Below are 19,841 nucleotides of genomic sequence, written 5' to 3'. Positions count from 1 at the left end.
ATGAGGCTAGCAGAGATGTAGCAAGGTTCAGAGAGTTGAATACGAAGCCCACGGGGGCTCATCCAATTACCAAACAAACTTGTTATGGTGTATTCAATTAATTTCTAACAGATTCTCGATTAACACTTTTAGAGTCTATACATCTGCAGAAACCTGAGACAATTTTGGAAGTTTCACTTGTCATTTAAAAGTAGCTGTTACATGTTTGCTGAATGAGGGAGAAAGAGGGTTTTCAGAACACTCGTTATTAATTATTTATTAATATGCTTTTCGAAATGACAGTTTTCCCTTCATTGAGTGTGTCTGTGTGTATTATGTTGCTGTAAGCCTCTGCAGAGGATGGAAGATGAGTGTTTGTTTACCTGTTAGTACACACTTAACACCAGTGTCTTTGTATCACAGTAATGCAGAGATAAAAGCATAATGCCATTTCACCGGTGTAGTTGAGTTCTAATCCCTCAATTACTGTTGTGTATTTTTCCATCTACACATTCTGCGGCCTATACAAAATCCAATATGGGAGATTTTCACAAGTCAAGTGTGCTGTTCAAGAAATTAGATTAGTTTTTGAACCCGTGACAAATTCCTTAGTTGTACCTGTCAAAAGTGAAGGCTCCCTGTTGGCCCTTATCAAATTCAGAGAATTCATTTTCTCTCCAGGTATAGGAGTCATGCCGGTGGAGGTTATTATTCTGTTTGTTTGTCAGCTTGTGATTTTCTGCTACCGGTGAGGAGTGGCTGCTTTGCATCCAGTGCCTGTTGTCTGCCGCCACCTGTTCCTTCATTACCTGGCCACATATTACTCTTTCTTTCTTTACTCTTGATCCGTGAGGGGGGAGGGGGGGGGGGGGTATCACACTCTGAAATCTGCCTTTTCTGATTAGGCTTTGGATCTAGTCAGAATACATCCGCTTGAGATGTGAGGATATGAAATTCCCCTGCTTAGGCGTGAGGATGAGAGAAAATTCTATTTTTTATTTTAGAGGGGACATTTTGGCTTTCATGCTATGAAAGTCAGAAATGCTAGGCTCTGACATGAGTGGCACTGCTGACAACACCTGCAGAGGCTGTTGTAGTGCTTTAATGCTGTTGCCAAGTCTGTTCAGTGTAGACATTGCAGACTGGGTCTCCTCCCCGCGCTGTCGTCTACAGCAGAGCACTCTGCTGGGAGAAGCCAGACCAGGCCAGACTCCCCTCATCTTGAGTCACGGTGCAGTGGGTACAGGCAGCCTCGGGCTTTCACAGTCCCGTTGCTCACAATGCATTCTTCATGAGGTTTTAAATGAATGTAAGAATACACAGATACACAAAGCAGAAAATGGATGTGATCTAAATGCCAGGCCCCCATGCTGTGGGCAGGCTTGAGCAACAACGCTGGAGGAAGATGTTTGTTCAGTGCCAGCCTCATTAAATCCAACAGCCCAGTCCCTTCAACTGGCCCACAAAGTTGAGAAAGAACTGAAAAAGGTCAGGAGGTGGGATGAAATGAAATTAGAAAGGGAAAAACTGTGCCGTTAACGCCGCCACGTCGGAGTATTGATTTAGCTAATTGAAATGGCATCGAGGGAGAAACACCAGATGGGTCTCCTCTGGCCTGAGGTGGGGTGCTGGTTGGCTCTGATAGGATCCCATCTGAGACGCACTGTCCCTGGGGTCCATGCTGATGCTTTCCTTCATTCCCCAGCCTCTTTCTTGCAGTTATCTACGGCCAACACATTCTCTTGGCTGTGTTAATAGAATGTTTGTAGGACACTTTCCACATGGGTTCATTGAATAGCTTACTTACAAAACCTCTGAAGAAGAACTTGTTTGGTTTTTTTGAATTTAGAAAATGCATATTTGTCTTTCTTACAAAAAAAATAGATGAGAACAAAAAACAGTAGCTGAGGAAAGAACAAGGCTGATGTTCAGGCAATGTAAAAATATCAGATTTCGGCAGAGTAAATATATGGCTAGATATTATGTAAGGTTTGTCGCAGCAGCCATGACTAACCAAACCACAAAGCACGAGACCACCCCGGCAAACAGCCCTCTCAATGGCACTATCACTTAGCTGTTCCTGTTTAAAATTTCATGAAGCGCTTACAAAAATAGGACACAGTTTTTGTATGAATTACTATGAAATAGCATGAAGTAAGGCTGCACAACAGTGAGAGTGGGACTGTGTTTGTTTAGTGGCTGAATACACACACTCTTACTGTGCAGTTGCCATATTCAGCTTCACAGGGCATACATTTGTTTGTTTCTATGATTTTCTGTTTGGATAGCTCCGCTTTAGTAATGTGCCTCCTGTAAGTAGCACTCGAGCTTAAACTTGGATGCACAGAGCAGCTTGGTCTACCTTTGTCAATTTTGTTTTCTTATACAAATAAAAACAGGTGTATGCAGCATCAGTCACACCGGTCAGCCTCATCTCTCTCTGTCACTGTGTCCCCTGCACTCACATTTTCAATTTCTAAACCCAAAGAAAATATGGAAATCTAAATCAAAGCCTGAATTTGTACTGACCCTGTCAGGGTGAGACATTTTGTGAAAGATGAATCCAACTTGTGATTATGGAGTCCTTTTCTCCCCATGTCTTTGCTTTTATGATCTTACTAATCATATCCTGACTGCCCCCTGGCTGCCTGTGTCCTTCTGTCCTGGTGTTGCTCCGTGCTCTTTCCCAGCATGCATTGCATGTAATTAAATAGGAGCCTGGTCCTCTTGACAGTGTCTGTGGCTGCTTTCTCTGCCTGGCAGCCTACTCATCCTCTCTCTCTCTGTATCTGTCTCTCTGTCTCTCACTCACGCACAGACACTCTCCCCGCCTCTCTCCTTGCCTGGATGTCACATGAGGAACTGACTCTGGTCTCTGTCTCTCAAATGATTTAATTGGATGCAAACTCAGGAGCACGGACATCAATACGGAACTATATCTGCCATAAGGCAGAGCCATTAGTCAATACTTCGCCCTCCACATGCCGAAGGCTTTTGTCAGACCTAATTACCTAGTACTGTATTCAGTGGAGCTTCACCACTGGGAAACTGGGACTCCTGTGGGATCTGGTTAGGATCACAGTTCACTCTCAGTGTATACAGTGGAGCTGGAAAGTTCACAAAAGCAAATATCACTCACTATGTCTTCCATCTAACGTGGCAGCTAAATGACTGAGAGGTGCACATTCACGTCCACTGGCTTACTCTGCTTAGAGATAATAAGTCTTGAAGGCTGGAATGTTTTCTATGCTGGACAAGAGATGACAGAAATGAATGACATGCTCACCACTGTTTGGCCTTCGCTGTTACACATGTTTTTAAAGTGGACAGAGAGAAGTATTTGCTTTAACTTATCATTATGAAGTGAATGGTGATTGCATGATGTAATGGTTATAGAATCATGATACCACTGGCATTTACATTGGTTCCCACTACACCTTGCTTTATGCTAATCTGTCAGCCATGGGGTAAATGAAGGCTCAATTTACGCACAAAAGAAGTGTGTTAACCATTGAGCAACCAAAATAGGAAGATGATAGCCCTTTTGTTTTCCCTGGTAGCTATTGGTAGCTATCCCCAGTTACCAAAGAGTATCAGTGTAAGTTCTTTGCAGTTACTACACCCAGTAGCTGTGGGACTACATCTTTTTATTATGAAGCCAACATTTAGCTGTAGGTTATTACCCGAGGGAAAGCCCAAACTATTTTAAACCACACAATAAAAGATGCAAATGTAATGCATGCATTTGGCAACCTTGTTTCTAAATGGCCTATATTTAGGTTCCGGCCACACTGTGTTCAATGTGTTCACATATCTGCACGCTTCCAGTTAAGTATCACATGTTAATCAGAGCAATAATGACAATGTCAGTAGGTGACATCAGTATTGATGAGATCAGCATCACTTTGACCAGTTTGCCTTTAGCTTTACAAAATTCATATGAGCTTTTCAAACTACTGTAGTTTCAGAATATGTGTTACTGTCTTTTTATCCTCTTTCAGTTTTTTCCTCTGAATGACTATTTATTCAGTCTGAGGATGTTCACAGACAGTTATGGCTAACCAACACCAGCTCATTAACTGGTTGGCCAGCTGAAGTGGCAGGTGCAATCTGCAAAATGCTGCTGATTTAAAGTAACTACAATAGTTGCAAAAGTTGGTATTATTAGTTGTGCTACTTAATTGAAACTTTAACAGACCAATCAACCCATTTTTCTCTCTCCAGATTGTTTGTTTTGTGTTAATTTGCTTTTGTTAATCTCCCCGCAGACATCGAAAGCATGATAATTCACTGCAAAGTGTTAAACACTTTTTATGAAGACACACATGAAACTGGAAACTGAAAAACTAAACTATCTACAAAACTTATATAGTTGCATCTTTCACTAACCTTGTAAATATACATGCCTCCCTAGGGTGCCTCGTCCAGTCTGGTGGTCAAATTCGCAGACACTGATAAGGAGAGGACCCTGCGCAGGATGCACCAGATGGCGGGCCAGCTCGGCATCTTCAGTCCCATGACCATCCAGTTTGGGGCCTATGGCGCCTACTCTCATGCTGTAAGTCTCAGCCCGGCGGGGGAGGAGACGGTGAGCTTTAAAAAAGAAAACGAAAACTGTTGTGATTTGAGGTTTGAACTTACTATTTCTCCCACCAGGCATGCGGCACTCCCAGCAAACAACTCCTTAAGTGATTCACACTATTAAATGGCTGTTAGAGTCCACATTTTCAGAGGCTTTACAGAAAATGCTGCACTGCTTTTGTATTGTGTCTTTTTTTTTATCCCTTCATTTGTCCAGGGAAGCTGCTTATCATGTATGCTCAGCACTACAGTGTTTTATTTTCATACAGTTGTGAGCATTCATTTCATATTCACTTTCCAGTCCCACATTTACTTGACTTGGTCTGTGAATTTAAACTGCCTACCCAAGCTTGCCTCTTTAACATTTCATCTACTTACACATATGCCTTTACGCTCAGACAGAGGTGCGCTTCATTACCGAGAACCCAAACCCCGCTCACCCCCTACCCCTTTCCCTGCCAGCCCACCCCACTCCCCATTTCATATTCACACATGAAAGTCACAGCCTGAGTTAGGAGTCTGTGAGATTTTGCACTCACACAGTAGCTAACAACTCACCCTGACAGGTGAGAATCGCCCACTCACGCACAATCTCTCCACTAACTCTGCCACCGCCGCAGAGTTATACATATACAGTACATATAGATATACATAGTCTCCAGCTTGCTAAACTCATCTCAGCACACAGCCTTTATCTTGTGTCGGTATAATGAGCACAAGGCCAGAGCAGTATTACAGTATAGCTGGGAAGCAGCGCTGCAGGGCAACACAGACCACTCTGTTCAAGAACAAGGCATGGGCCAAGCAAACAGAGATGTGAGAGTAAACATGCTCTGGTCCTGCGGCTATTTCACCCTCCTTTCCTTTTCTGTCCTTCCCTCCATCCCTCCCGCCATTCGCCTCTCTCCCCACTGCTCTTTAATCCTACAGCAGATGATGCAACAGCAAGCAGCCCTGATGGCAGCAACACAAGGGTCCTACCTGAACCCCATGGCAGCCATCGCTGCCGCGCAAATGCAGCAAATGGCAGCTTTCAATGTCAACAGCCTGGTGGCTACTCCCATGACACCGTCCTCAGGTATACGCTAATAGGCACACGCATGCACACGCACGCACTAACTGACTCGGGTGCAAGAGCAGAGGCACGTGTAAACACTCACACACATGCGGGGCTTCTCTCCATTTCTCACTGCTGCCCTGGAACATTTTCATCATTAGCAAGAATTATAGAAGCACTAGTAATATATTCATTCAAGGCCTTTCTGCGTTTGCCCTTGTTACATTTTTTAAGATGTAGGCTCCATTTTCTGGGCTGAAGTAGGCAATGCCTATGTTGAATTAAAGGAAGCAGAGCCTTACATTGAAGGAGGCGTGATGGGAGAAGATGTACAGCATTCCTTGACACTCATTGGCAGCCACATTACAGTCTCCCTCTCTCCTCCTCTCTCTCATTATCTCCCTCTCGCTCTCTGTCTGTCTGTCTGTCGCTCTCTCCCTCTGTGTCTCTGTGACAGTGTGTGTTTTCTGGGAACACAGCCAATCCGATGACTTTGGATGCAGAGTCCTTGGCTTATACAATATAAGAGCAAAGATTTGTGTGAGATAATCCCGGACCCCAGTCTGAACTATCTTTTTGGCCCTTGTCATGAGGAGAGCTTTGATGGCTCGACACTAAGTAGGCAGGCCGCCTGAAGGCAGGGTCATTGCAAATGTATTAAATAAAGTGGCTTGACGCTGTACCTGGCATTTGTAATCCACAAGGCCTACATATACCAGGTAATGCCTATCAAACATAATCCTACATGACTTAAATGCCCTTCACCTGGATTAGAAAAATAATAAAAATCCATCAGCACAAAAGGGCACTGACAAGGTGACAGACTTGGGATATCACCACAAGAAGGAAAGGCAGTTAGAAGAAGATGCATAGGTCTCTACATCCAATGCACTGTACATTAACGGTGGCTTTTTTTTTGAGTCAGTTTTGCACCACTTCTTTTTTTACCTTCAAAAGTGCAGTTATGTACCCCATGTGACAGAAATACACCTTTAAACAAGGCTATAATAATGAGAAAATATTCAGAAATCAGAGTGCTACCTTTATTATGTTGTGTTCTATTACAGTGGTGGATGAGTGCTTTTCCCCTCCACCTCCCTCACACCTAAATCAGTGTGCAACCTTGACTGATTTTAGCAACTGTACCATTAGCTCAATCTGAATTGGTACCACTTTTACCAAACTACACTGTACCATCATGGTGGGTCAAAAGGTACACATTTGCGCTCATGAGGGCCCATAACGTGCCTGTTATACACTCATACATTTGTGAAAAAATGTACAAAAATACACTTCTCTTGTACCTCTATTTTTGAGTGTGTAGCATGTGAAGTGTGCACCCTGCAGTTTCCGTAATGACTGTATCTATTTGCAGGCACCAGCACACCCCCGGGCATCTCTGCCACAGCCGTGCCCAGCATAGCCACCCCTATCGGGGTCAACGGATTCAGTGCCCTCCCGCCTCAAAGCAACGGGCAGCCCACCTCTGAGCCCATCTACACCAATGGTATTCACCCTTACCCAGGTGAGCCAATCAGGGTTTACATAAAAGAAACATGAGATAAATTTGTAACATCTGCTGTCATGAGACTGATGCTCTGACCCTGACACTGAGCCGCTTGTACTAAATGTGGTATGTGAATTATTCTACTATTGCACTTCATGTGAATAAGAAAATCACCTAATTGGCACAATACAAGTTCAACAAATTAAATTATATCTCATGGTACTGTTAAAAAGTTGACAAGAGTCCTTCTTTTACATCACACTCTGGTTACATCTTTTTCTGATTTGAACTGAAGTGTTTAAGGCTTGAGGGTCAATCAACAGTGTCTTTGGCAGATTTCTGAGCAGCCAGCCCTAGTATCATGATGAATCCATCAGTTCATCCATCAGTCCATTATGGTTAATTTGATGTGTCTCAGCCCGTCCTCGGCTTCTTAATGTTGTCTGGGACCGATTCCTGAAGAATTGACAGACACACACTCCCCCGTTTCTGCATTATGCAAAGGCAGCTGCAATTGTAATGAACTACAAAGTGGTTTGTTTGGCATGTTGTTAATATTTGATGCAAACATCTGGGGCGAACAGGCATTTTGAAGAACTGAGATATGACAACCCAAATTTCTCCCACTCCCTGTGTGATCTTACCCCCTGATGGTTGTCTACAGCTGAGCCAATTTGTGTCTTGCTCTTTAACATTCTCTCTATATCCCTCTCTGTCTCTGTTCCTGTCTTGACCACTCTCCATCCTCTCTTTGTCTCCTCTGCTTTCATTTTCCTCTTTGTCACCCCCCCTTCTCTGTCTCTCTTTTCGTCTCTCTGCAGCACAGAGTCCAACGGTGACCGACCCTCTCCAACAGGCTTATGCTGGCGTCCAACACTACGCAGGTGATCCGTCTCTCCTACCTCCTCTACTCTCTCACTTCCTCCATCTGTCCATTTCCCTCTCCCCTCTCCCTTTCTGTTTGCCACATCAGTAGACACTATGACAGGTAGAGATAGCCGGACGACCAGCCAATTTCCTCCCGGATTAGGCTACTTTACATTAGGATTGCAAAAGGATTTTCAGTTGACTTGATTATACGCCCACACACATACAAAAAAAATCTTAATTCCAAAAGCACACCGAGAGCTGAGGATCTGAACCTGCCATAGCCTCCTACATGAGAGATGACATAGACCTCTCATAACCACTGCTTTCTGCCTGACATCAGCTCTCATTAACACGGTGTAAGTCTCCCTCTCTTTCTTTGTGTGTCTGCTTAGTTGAACTGCACTCCACTCCCCTTTTGCCATACTCTTTGTGCAGTGATCCACCAGCCAAATGAGCCCAGGCTCCCAGTCATAATGCAATTTATTTATGCAATGTCTAGAGGACGCAAATGAACAATGGAATAATGATTTGAGTTTTGTTGTGTCAAATATGAAAATGGAGATGTGAAAAATTCCACTCTGGTTCTCCCTTTGCAACAGCAGCCTACCCTGCCGCCTATGCGCCAATCAGCCAAGCGTTCCCCCAGCAACCAACCATCATTCCCCAGCAACAGAGGGAAGGTAAGAGCGAGCAAGCGCGCCCACCCAAGATAAAAGGTGATAATTGCCATGTTCCATTCTAATGTAGCTGCGCTGCTTTGAATTAGCGAGGGAGGGAAAAAGCTGGCTGGGGAAAATGTGAGAAAAAGGCTCCCCATTTAAAGAGAAGAACATTAGCAGTGAGATGGAAAGTTACTCTGTCATTATTCAAAAACTGCACTAATTCAAACTCGCAGCGTTGGACTGCTTAATCAGTCCATTACAATGTGTTTAAGTGGTTATAAATATTCATCAGATTAATTAGCTGCATGCATAATCATTTATTACCATTCCTAGTGTAGTGTTCGTTCTTATGCCACAGCATCAGATGTAATAAAGCATAGGATATACTGTGATGGTAAATCACTCTTTCTGACGCCATTCGTCAGTCTCAATTATTCATCTATATGATTGTATGAGACAGCATAGAGTGGCATGAATATTCAGTATAGGAACTCTGAAAGTGAGTGTCTCCAACATTGCCAAGAGGAAAAGTTTGTATGTGTTTGCATTTTTTTTCAGCAGTGTGTGAGTGCATGCCAGGGTCACAGTGCAGAAGTGTGTGAATAAAGTAGAGATAGACTCAAAGTTATCCTCAAATGCCAGCAGCTTATTCCCTTTACATGTAGGCATAATTTCACACCACAGCAAAAACACACAGTTGTTAAGGACATCTCATCTCTCACTGCTACCTCGGAACATTTTCACCATTAGCAAGAATTGTAGAAGTCGTGGAAATGCATACACACACACACACAGACATACATACTGTCTCTCTCTCTCTCTCTCCCCCACACACACACACACACACACACACACACACACACAGAGCTATTCTTGGTTGAGCCAGTGGCCTGTCTGAGTTCTGGCCTCCTCTGGGTTTTGGCTACACTCCCAGCCTGTCTCAGTCCACTGCCACAGTCTGCAGCTCTGCCATTTAACAAGAGACACCTAAACCTGAATACACAGGCACAGTCAAGCCTCTGCTTCAACCTCCCTCGGAAAGCTAACAATTGCAACAATACAATCTATCAGTCTGCGTCTGTATGTGTGTGTGTGTGTGTGTGTGTGTGTGTGTGTGTGTGTGTGTGTGTGTGTGTCAACAAAGGAAAATCCCCCCAAATCCAAAAATATTATTTCAACCAAACAAATCTTCACTGTACTCTTTAAAAATATGTGTCCTTTTCACTTCAGGGAAGCGTCTCAGGCAGCGCAGCTCTGTGTTACATTTCAATACTGTACAGCAACACTTACTGACACAGCAAATGTCAATATGTGTTATGCCCAAAGTCATGCAGGGGTGTCAAATACTTGTGAATAAACCAAAAAGGTTTTTTTAAAAAGGCTTTCAGTCAGTGCAGCAAACTCATGGATTGTAAAAACAAGATACAGTATCAGGGTTTTTCCTGCAAAGAGAATTTTGCTCCAGCTCCATGCCAACATTATGACTTCCCTCAGTGTAGGCAATAATAACACCCATTTGAAGATCATTTGGTTGAATACATCACCGCAGACTGTAATTGTATGAACAGAATAATTTCAGGATGATTCTTCTTGCCTGTCGAAACCTGGTGCCGACGTTACCCATAATGCAACTAACTCCCGACAGCTTGGTCAGAGATTCAGGGGTATTATGCTAGTAACAGCTAATAGAGTACTGAAAGAACTAGTACTGTATTTGTCGGCTCCAGCTCCGATCGGCAGTGATGGAAATACAGCACCTGGGTGAGCACTCTAAGTTTAACTCCTTTGCCAGTGAGATGCAGTGATGTGCCAGTGCCACCACAAAATACTGACCGTCTCTGCCCAAGCAGATGTATATTTAAGAAGTAACCACCGTAACATTTCACTGGCCAATATGCTACTTTCTACTGTTTACTTACCAGTTTTCTGGCCTCTCCATGATGCTGAACGAAACACACCAGTAAAATAAAAAACAGAAAGGCATGCTTGTCTGCTGCAGAGCCTATACATGGCTCTAGTCTGCTGGCAATAAAGTGCCCCAGGAATGAGTCCTGGAATAAGTTAGCATTTTAGCACTCCCCGTTCCCTTGTCTCAAGTGCCTGAAATAAGGTCTGTGTTTAACACAAGCTTAAGAGACTTTCAGGTTTTGTTCTACAACATTAAATATGTTAGTAAATATCCCACTCATGAATTTTAAGAATTTTTTTTGTTGTTTAAAAAAGGCAGTTGCTACAGAACATCATCATGGCAAACACAGTTTTTACAGCCTCATTAAGGTGGAGATGGTCATTTATGGGACCATGGTATAGTTTGTTTATAGCCTAACGTTAGTTTTTTACTCCAAGCAATTGCATTTAGGCTTCAAAACTCATACAAGAGATGTTCATTTTTAAAGATTATCTTGATGAACAAAACATCTTTGGCTTTTTGCCAAGGGAAACAGGGCAACGCTAACTTCTATGTTGGCCCCCAGAAAAATGTCATTCCTGGATCACTATGGGAAACAAGTGTATTGCCTTTTTTAGTGAGTTTTCCCATGTTGAAAAAAACTAGGGCTGTAGTCTCCTGGTCGACTAGTCGATTATTTGGTCACTATGCTCTCATCCGACCAAATTCTCATTGGTCGAACAATCACTGTGTTACTTTCATAAGGAAAAAAGTGCTACATCAATAGCTTTCCAGGATTAATCCATTATTTCCTGTGGTGGGGGGGAAAGGCTAAGTTACCTGTGAAAATGGGGGTGTTTTCAAAGCCCACCTTAACGCTCAGCATCGCGGTGACACAGACCTCCTGTCAGTTTCTGTATACTGACACCATTTCCCTCAGTGGAAACAAAGCTTGAATTTACTTGTGTTTCACAGATAAGAAACAATACATGGTGAAGACAGTAAAGCCTCCACTAAAATAGCATTTTAAGTCGTGTGTGTGATCTATCCTTTAGGGATTTATACTTAGGGATTTATCCTGGCTTCATATGAGCAGAGGAAATCTCCGCTTGTCGCTAGGCTAATTCAATGTAAAATGCCATAGGCTGGCGCTAATAACTTTAGCATGTTGTATTTGTTTGGAAAACGTGTTTAGTGTGACGGTTGTTTTGTCGGTGAATGTCGTGAGTTGTAATGGAGCCAAATTGTGTGCCCTTACCTTTGTTAAATGCTGCTGTTGTCCCTGGCTTTATGAGACAAGGAGAAGATCGCTAGCTGCTAGGCTAATTTATACAATGTAAAATACCATAGGCTGGCGCTAATAACGTTAGCATGTTTTATTTGTTTGGAAAACGTGTTTAGTATAAGACAGTTGTTTGTGGGTGAATGTTGTGAGTTGTAATGCAGCCAAATTGTGTGCCGTTACCTCTGTAAATGTTGCCGTTGTCCCTGGTTTTATATGAGAAGAGGGAAAGATCACTAGACGCTAGGCTAATTTATACAATGTAAAACGCCATAGGCTTGTGCTAATAACGTTAGCATGTTGTATTGGTGGGGGAAATGTGTCCAGATAAAGACAAGTGTTTGTCTGTCAGTTCTGCGATTTATAGTGAAGGCAATTTGCGTACTTGTGTTTCAAACTGTCTCTACTAAGCCATGTTTAATGTGTGTTTTGAATCAACTAAACTTTACAGTACTTAACAGAGTTCTCCACTGCTGACTAGCATTTTGGAGGTGTAACTGCAGAGTGACAGACACACCACCGCAGAAGTAAAAATGCATTTTGGAGGTGTAACTGCAGAGTGACAGACACACCACCGCAGAAGTAAAAATATAACTTGCAGATTTTTTTTTTTTTCCCCCACGACTAATTGATTAGTTGAAGATTATGTGCGACTTTAGTCGACCAAGATTTTCTTTGGTTCACTACAGCCCAAAATAACCCTGCAAACCCACACTAATGTTGGTGGAAAAGGGGTATTGCAGAACAAAATGTGGAAGTTTCCGAAACTTTAGTTTGCCACAGAGCCTATTTCCTGCAATAATCCAAACTCCAATGTGAAAATCCCATCGGCTTTTTGATGGAGAAACTGGGCGACGCCAACGTCGGCATAGGCCTGCAAAAAAAACGTCATCCCTGTAGCGCTCTATGGAGCCTTGAACCTAGCTAGTCTTAAGCAGAGATGAGGACCAGGCTACAGAGGTCTGGTAAACTCAGTGTTTTCTAACTCCACACATTATTTTAAGAGTTTCCAAAATATATAAGAATAAATCCTGAATATGTAAATCATACCAAAGTACCTTCTCATCCTAAACTGTGTGTAAAGTCATAGAATAATGCAGCCAGATCGACTTATCAACATGCATTTTCAATAGGGCCCACTCTTGGTTGGGTAAAAGTAAAAGTGGTTCCCAAGATAACAAGACCTTAGTGTCAAAAATATCGATATATCAACACATATCGATTATGTATATTTAAAGCAACTTTCTCAATACTGGAGTATCAATACATCAGTACCAGCACAAAGTTGTTGTCATGGTATAGCCTGTTTGAATTTATCTTTTAATAAAATTGTTAACTTGTATGCCCTCAATGTCAATTTTTCCCTGTGGCACAGAATGTGGTATTAAAGATCTATATTGTTCATGGTATTGTGTTGAAGTTAGAAATTCCAGTATTGTGACAACACTATTACCACTGATTACCACAGTTCTCCACACAGCCGAATGGACAGACATGTATGTGTGTGTGTGTATATATAACTAATATTTGTGGTGTTTGCATGGCTCCTGCATTTCTTCTTCTCAAAAAGGCAGAGGTAAGGTTTTTATGCATAACCAATGGGGGAAAAAAGTAGTGTTATGTTTGTGAAGAGTATTGAAACAAACTATCAACCATCCTTACACACCAGCTGCAGACATATCTTCCCTTCAAACAAACCACTTGTTTTCAAAGCATGAATTCTCTAAGACACATAAACCTAAACAGACAGAGCTGAGATTCAGCCTTAAATGGTTAAAAAAAAATCCCCAGTCTGTCAACCTGCGTGTGTGTGTGTGTGTGTGTGTGTGTGTGTGTGTGTGTGTGTGTGTGTCCTCTATCTTGCCGAGGCATAGCAGCAGTACAGCCAGCCACCACTGCAGCCCTCTTATCAGCCTTCTCACCAGCCCCAGTCTCATCTCGTCATGCTATCACCCAGAGCAATGAGACAGGAGAGAATGCTAGCCAGGCAGCCAGCTGCAAGCATACTGTCCCCGAGTCCATCACATCTCTCTCTCCCTCCGTCCATGCTTCGCTCTTTCTCTCTCTGTCTCTCTCCAGTTCATTCCTCCCTTTATCCAGATTGGCCTGTACAATATGTGGCAGCTGGGTGGATGAGTGTGGAGGGATGGAGAGAGATTGGAAGACAGTCCTACTGTCACACAGTAATTGGGACAAAAACTTGGCTTATGCTCTGCCTCCTCCTCCTCCTCCACCACCTCCTCCTCCCCTCTCTCTCCTCCTCTGTGTCTCAGTGTTTCTCTTTCTCAAAATAATCGTCTTAATCTTTCTCTTCCAATCAACCTCTCTGTGTTTTTTCTTCCTCCTGTTGTCTCTGTTTTTATCTCTGGCTGTTTATCTCGTTTACTTCTATCTCTGCTCCTCTTCAGCTGTTTACATGCGCACTGCAATTGCCTGCACATTTTCTGAGACAATAGTCAAATTTAACTGTGTATCATTATTTATTAAAGTGCCACCTATGTGATACAGTTATTACGTGAAATGGGATTCAAATGGAAACCACAAAAAGAGCTGCCCAAACAACGTGTGTGACCTTATAACATTTTAAAAATGATATTACGGTGTGTGTACTCCACAATAACTAGGTTTAACACAACTAATATTTGTGCCACAGGTAACACAATCAAAACATGGTGTTTGCATGGCTCCTGCATTTCTTGGATTATTATCTTGATTCTTTTATTGAGTCATTTTTCCACCCGTGTTATTATGGTCTGCCTGCCTCTCTCTCTCACACTGTTTATGCTCCCATGTAACCCTCCTGTTGTCTTTCTCTCATCACCAGGGCCAGAAGGTTGCAACCTGTTTATTTATCACCTGCCCCAGGAGTTCGGAGATGCGGAGCTCATGCAAATGTTCCTGCCTTTTGGCAACGTCATCTCCGCCAAAGTCTTTGTGGACCGGGCGACCAATCAGAGCAAATGTTTTGGTGAGTCAAAAATCGACGATGAAAAGAAGGGGGAGAAAAAACTCTGGCTCCTTCGCTCCATCACACAGGCAAGATGGTGGGGCTGTGTGTGGTGTGAGAGGTTGGACGCTATAATCGCCTAAAATAACACAGGCTGAACCCACCGTGAAACCCTCATACAGCTACTGACCCAAACATCTTTCCACAATTGCTATTTGCTCCACACATCTATTCATCACCCTCTCTATCACACCATTCCTAATACAATCAAGATCCATCTCCCCTTCTGTGCCATCCCAGACTCCTTTACCCAAGAGAAAAGCATTTTCCCAGACCCCCCCTTTAGTAATCCAGCCGGGCAACCTAGCAGCATCCCACCACACCTCCCCTCCTCTTCTCTCGCCTCCCACACAGCAAACCAGTTCATCAGGGTGGAGGCAGTGCAGGTGGAATCCATGGGCTTAAAGAGATAATAATAGACTGGTGTGGGCCTTACTGTTGATTCAGTTGGACAGCAGCACCCAGGAGACAGGCAGAGAGAGAGAGAGAGGGAGAGACTCCCAGCATTGGCTTTCTTTCAGTTTCTCTTCAACATGGCATGTCTATGAGGCTTTCTCTTCCTCTCTCCCGTCGCCTGTCTCGTTCTGTCCATCTCAGGACTCTCTCCCTCTCCCTTTGTGTGCTCTCCTCTAAACATATGCCTCTCGCTATCACTATCCGTCAGTCAACAAGGGGGAAGGACAAAGGGGCGGTGACCTCATCAGTCTCACCGGCTTATTTTCCATGGCTAGTAATTAAGATCTTGGCTGAAAAACAGCAATTTAACCCATGATTCTTTTGTGGGGATTTTTTTTTCCACTCATTTCTCCCTCCTTTTTATAGAAGAAGCCCCAGGGCTCCTTTGTAAGACATTAACAAATTAGGCAGAAGATGCTGTGCATTAAGGGGGATAAGTTATTAGGCCTCTAAGAACTTGGAACACTTCATCTTAAAAATGCGTGAGTTTAGCCTTGATGATGTGGTTAATGGGGACTGTAGACTCACATACAGGTGTACATATATTGTATGCATATCTATATACAGTGTACAGATGTAGGAAAATGGATAGATGGAGGGACAGGTGAATTGTCCATTGTAAAAAATAAAAGGTAAAAAGGTTCACCTGTACACTGGTGTAAAGAAAACATGCATTTTATTCAAACTAACCAAAAGCCAATTACCTTAATGTTAGTTAAGCTGATAATTTCCAAAGAACTGCTAAATTCAAATAGGGCAAAATGAGCACGACAAGTTAATTATTCATAAATATAACATACAAACAATCCAGTCTATGTCAGCATTAACATAACCAGCATTTTAATTTTCCCTACTTTCCTTTCAACATTACAACATATTTTAATTTAGATAAATCACTTTTTTCTTCGCTTTCTAATTAAAATCTAAAGAGCATAACCTCGAATTCATCATCTAAATACAGCATACACTCTGCAAAAATGTCAGGTTTGTTGGTGTAAAAGTTAACCTATCTATACCTACCTATATTTTAAAAAGCAGCATATCACAGTGTCCTACTTCGTACACAACGTTAAATTTTTAGTTAATGCTATCAACACATTTGAAGTATTTCTGAAGAAATGTTTGCCGCTGCAGAATAATTCTTGTGAGTTTCAACAGAAACATCTATGCATACATGGCCTGATTTCTCTGCAGCACAGGTGAACACCATTTTGGGATTTGGGGAGGAGATAACCAGACATCACGCTTTGAGATGGAGTGTTTACAGAGAAGCTTGGAAATTTGAATATGATGAAAAGGTCACCGGAGGAGCACTCGAAGCATGTTCTTATAAAGGATGTATTTCTGGAGTAGGATTTGGAGTATACTCTTAAGGGATGCATCACTGTCAGTTCAGACAGATGTCTGTTTGGTTTAGTATTTTTATTTGCTTTGCGATAAAATGGATATGAACGTGTGACATGGTGTGATATTAAACACTTGTGCAGGTGAGATGAAGAAAAGTCTTGGGGATTTATAAAACATTTCACCTCAACGCAATTTAAAAAATTAGGATGACAAGAAAGCCCAAGTGATGCTGGCGTTAACATAGCCCGTGTTATTAGTGAGTGATGCTTTATTGAGTCACTGAAACGCATTGAACATCCAAGGCAAATTTGTACACCCCATAGACACTCACTGTTGAGGAGCTATATGGTTGTGTTTAATTTAACCTGGGACTCTATGGATATAACATTAGTCTTAATCCTCTGCGTTTAGTCACTCAATATTGACTTTTAAAAGTGATCAAAGCTTACCTTGTTAAGTGGAATTAGCTGGATTTAGCTTCAAAATGAATTTCAAAAGGTCTTCTGAGAATGGAATAACACACACACACACACACACACACACACACACACACACACACACACACACAACACACACACCATAGATAGGAAGCGCACTGCTTTTTAGATATGATAGAAAAAATCTACACAAGAAGATACAGTTTATCTAAAGGGCTTCTGAAAACATGCCTTTTTTAATATTTGTTTTGCTTTTTTGTTATTTTCTACTTTCAAACAGGGAAAGTTGAGTGTGCATGTTCATTTCATCTGTATGTTTACATATTCACTATGCACAGATTTTCCACCCTCAGTTAATGTGACACTTTAAATGGTCATGAAATGCCATATATTTTCTAACATAAATAATGATCAGAATAAATAAGTGAATATACATCTATTACAACTGTAAAGTTTTGTGGCTGGGGGATGTCAGTCTCAGAGAATTTTGCTTTCGGTAGTCCAACACTCACTTAGCAGTAAATAAGCAGTACATTTTCAAAGAAAAAATGCTAAATGATGTGAAATACAAGAGGCATTTCCTTTTAGTCTGGCACTCCATTGACTCAATGAGCTTTAGCGACACATTTCAAAGTGCTATCCATTTGGAAGTAGTGAATTTTAGTGTTTTGTGCTGTAGCCTAAATGTCTTGCCTTTAATTATATTTCCTGTTTGTTTTGCTGACGGACAGCTGGCTAGCTGCGTTAACGTGTGGTAACATAGCATCCACTGCCCACCCTCCAGTCTCCACTGGTTAGCTAACTTTAGCCTTGGCTGCTCTGCGCACCACTTGTGTTGGGTAGGAGCTAGCTAGCGGCGCCGCTCATTCACAATTACCACTGGTGCCATCCTGCTCACAGGACAGCACTGCTGCAGAAACTTGGTAGCCACCCTCCAGTCCCCCAGGTAGCACCTATGAGTAAGCAGCTTCAATTTGAGATGCAAAACCCCTTTAGCATTGTTAACTATGTTAGTACCACTAACTGTGCTGACACTGCTCATTGCGTTAACGGTGATAACATAGCTAACAACACTTGAGGGGGTTTGCAGCTCAAAATTAAGTTGCTTACTCACCAGGGCAACCTGGGGGGAGACCGAACGGTGGGAATAATACTACCATAGCAGCACTGGGTTAGAACAGTGTTAACTAGCGGTAATCGCCGAATAAGCAGTGCCACTAGCTAGCTCCCACTGACCCATTTGGTGCACAGTACAGTAAACTGAAGACTGGCAAAAATAACCTGTAGACCAACATGCGTAACCGATCAAAAATATTCTCTGTGGTTAAACATTGACATCTCTATCTGTGGCGTGGTTTCTGACAAGGCTACAAAGTAGCTTCAACCTGCAGGTTGACCAGCTTGTTCAAAGGGAGTTCAATAGTAGTTGCAGCAGAGAAGGAGACATCTGAATCAGGGCCTCACCTCTAAGCACCCCTGCAATAGAGCAGCAAAGGTTTTTCATAGCACCAAACAGCATTAGTGCACAGCATCACTACATAGTAACTCTTTCTAGGGCAACGTGAGACCTACTGTATATACTGCAGCATTCTCAGCTGCCCAACCTGGTCCTCAACTTGTATTTCCCCATTGTCACCCTGTAATGTTTGCAGCTTTGCATGTGTTTTTATAAAAAATGCATAACATTACAATGCACACAGACATTCTGCTAATATGGATGGCTGCTGTGAGAGCCATACCTCAAATACTAGTAGCGCTCTGGGTATTGAGCTGCACAGCATCACACACACAGGGTTGCATCAAAGATATGAAACATCAGCCAGTTACTTTGTCTCGAGAAAAACAGCTAAAACTGGCAACTCGTTCAAAAATGTTATTCTGCTTTTAGATTATTGTAATGTACATGGATTTGAGCAGTTAAAGTTTGCAGTGCAGTCTTTGTCCTCTACCTCCGTACCTTGAGCCCCAGCGTTCTATCACCTCTTTGGCATGTGGATGTAAATGTGAGGTATGGAGATTCGTTAAAGCTGGGATAGTGTGTGTGTGTGTGTGTGTGTGTGTGTGTGTGTGTGTGTGTGTGTGTGTGTGTGTGTGTGTGTGTGTGTGTTTGTGGGATTGGGAGGGGGATCACTGCCAACTGACAGGCCCTTCCCTGCTCAGTTTGTTTAAAGGGTTTGTAAAAGCAGCAGCCTTATCTCACCCGCACTGACAAAAGCCTGCCCTCTCCCCCCAAATTAAATTGGACCCATAGCGGTGTGATCAAATCAGCTGGCAGGCGGAAAATTCGGGCCGTCAATCACAGAGGTGTCTGATAAGAGCAGGCAAGGAGTCCCGGTGTGGAAAGCTGTGGGCTCATTCCACCTCGACACCCAGGTGATAACTCAGAGCAGCAGGCACCTCCGTCCTACACACCTTGCTCCTAGCATCTCGTCACGACCCCTGTGCCCTTTACTCTTTACTCAGATACATGCTCAGTCACACACGTACATGAAAATGCACACACACACACACGCAGCCCTGCCACTCTTGTACGGCTCAAACACTCAGGTAACATTTACAGACTTTGCTCTAAAAATCCACACACAACATGAGTCTCCTCTTTTCTCTCTAATCTTCGAACACCTTTTCATGTTTTTTTGTTCTCTGTTCAAGTTAAACTCAAAGTTTCTAATAGCTCTTCTTCGTTTGATTTTCAATATCTTTGTTATTAGTCTTTGTGGTATTTTATGTAATCTTTTTAATTCAAAGATTTTCAATTAATCTGCTGA

General features: G+C 42.6%; 1 protein-coding gene and 2 long non-coding RNA genes across 6 annotated transcripts in view; 1 reads left to right on the top strand and 2 right to left on the bottom strand.

Annotated features, from left to right (window-relative positions):
* Positions 1 to 4,439, bottom strand: part of LOC126391786 (uncharacterized) — a 155,586-nt gene extending 151,147 nt beyond the window's left edge. The window contains exon 1 of one of the 2 annotated variants that reach the window (XR_007570117.1): positions 4,369 to 4,439. This is a non-coding gene — a long non-coding RNA (uncharacterized LOC126391786). The remainder of the gene's footprint in view (positions 1 to 4,368) is intronic. The other variant, XR_007570116.1, reaches the window with a different exon arrangement.
* Positions 1 to 19,841, top strand: part of celf6 (CUGBP Elav-like family member 6) — a 143,819-nt gene that overhangs the window by 109,757 nt on the left and 14,221 nt on the right. Inside the window, exons 5-10 of one of the 3 annotated variants that reach the window (XM_050046678.1) lie at positions 4,394 to 4,567; positions 5,491 to 5,638; positions 6,993 to 7,142; positions 7,946 to 8,008; positions 8,594 to 8,674; positions 14,651 to 14,794. In XM_050046678.1, coding sequence (XP_049902635.1) covers positions 4,394 to 4,567; positions 5,491 to 5,638; positions 6,993 to 7,142; positions 7,946 to 8,008; positions 8,594 to 8,674; positions 14,651 to 14,794 — 760 coding nt within the window. The remainder of the gene's footprint in view (positions 1 to 4,393; positions 4,568 to 5,490; positions 5,639 to 6,992; positions 7,143 to 7,945; positions 8,009 to 8,593; positions 8,675 to 14,650; positions 14,795 to 19,841) is intronic. The other 2 variants (XM_050046687.1, XM_050046696.1) reach the window with 2 other exon arrangements.
* Positions 4,459 to 19,841, bottom strand: part of LOC126391780 (uncharacterized) — a 100,664-nt gene continuing 85,281 nt past the window's right edge. The window contains exon 4 of the long non-coding RNA XR_007570115.1: positions 4,459 to 4,572. This is a non-coding gene — a long non-coding RNA (uncharacterized LOC126391780). The remainder of the gene's footprint in view (positions 4,573 to 19,841) is intronic.

The sequence above is a fragment of the Epinephelus moara genome, chromosome 1 (genome assembly GCF_006386435.1).
Source record: "Epinephelus moara isolate mb chromosome 1, YSFRI_EMoa_1.0, whole genome shotgun sequence".
Lineage (NCBI taxonomy): Eukaryota > Metazoa > Chordata > Actinopteri > Perciformes > Serranidae > Epinephelus > Epinephelus moara.
The sequence above is the reverse complement of the archived record's forward strand: the minus strand, read 5'-3'. Positions and strand labels throughout refer to the sequence as shown.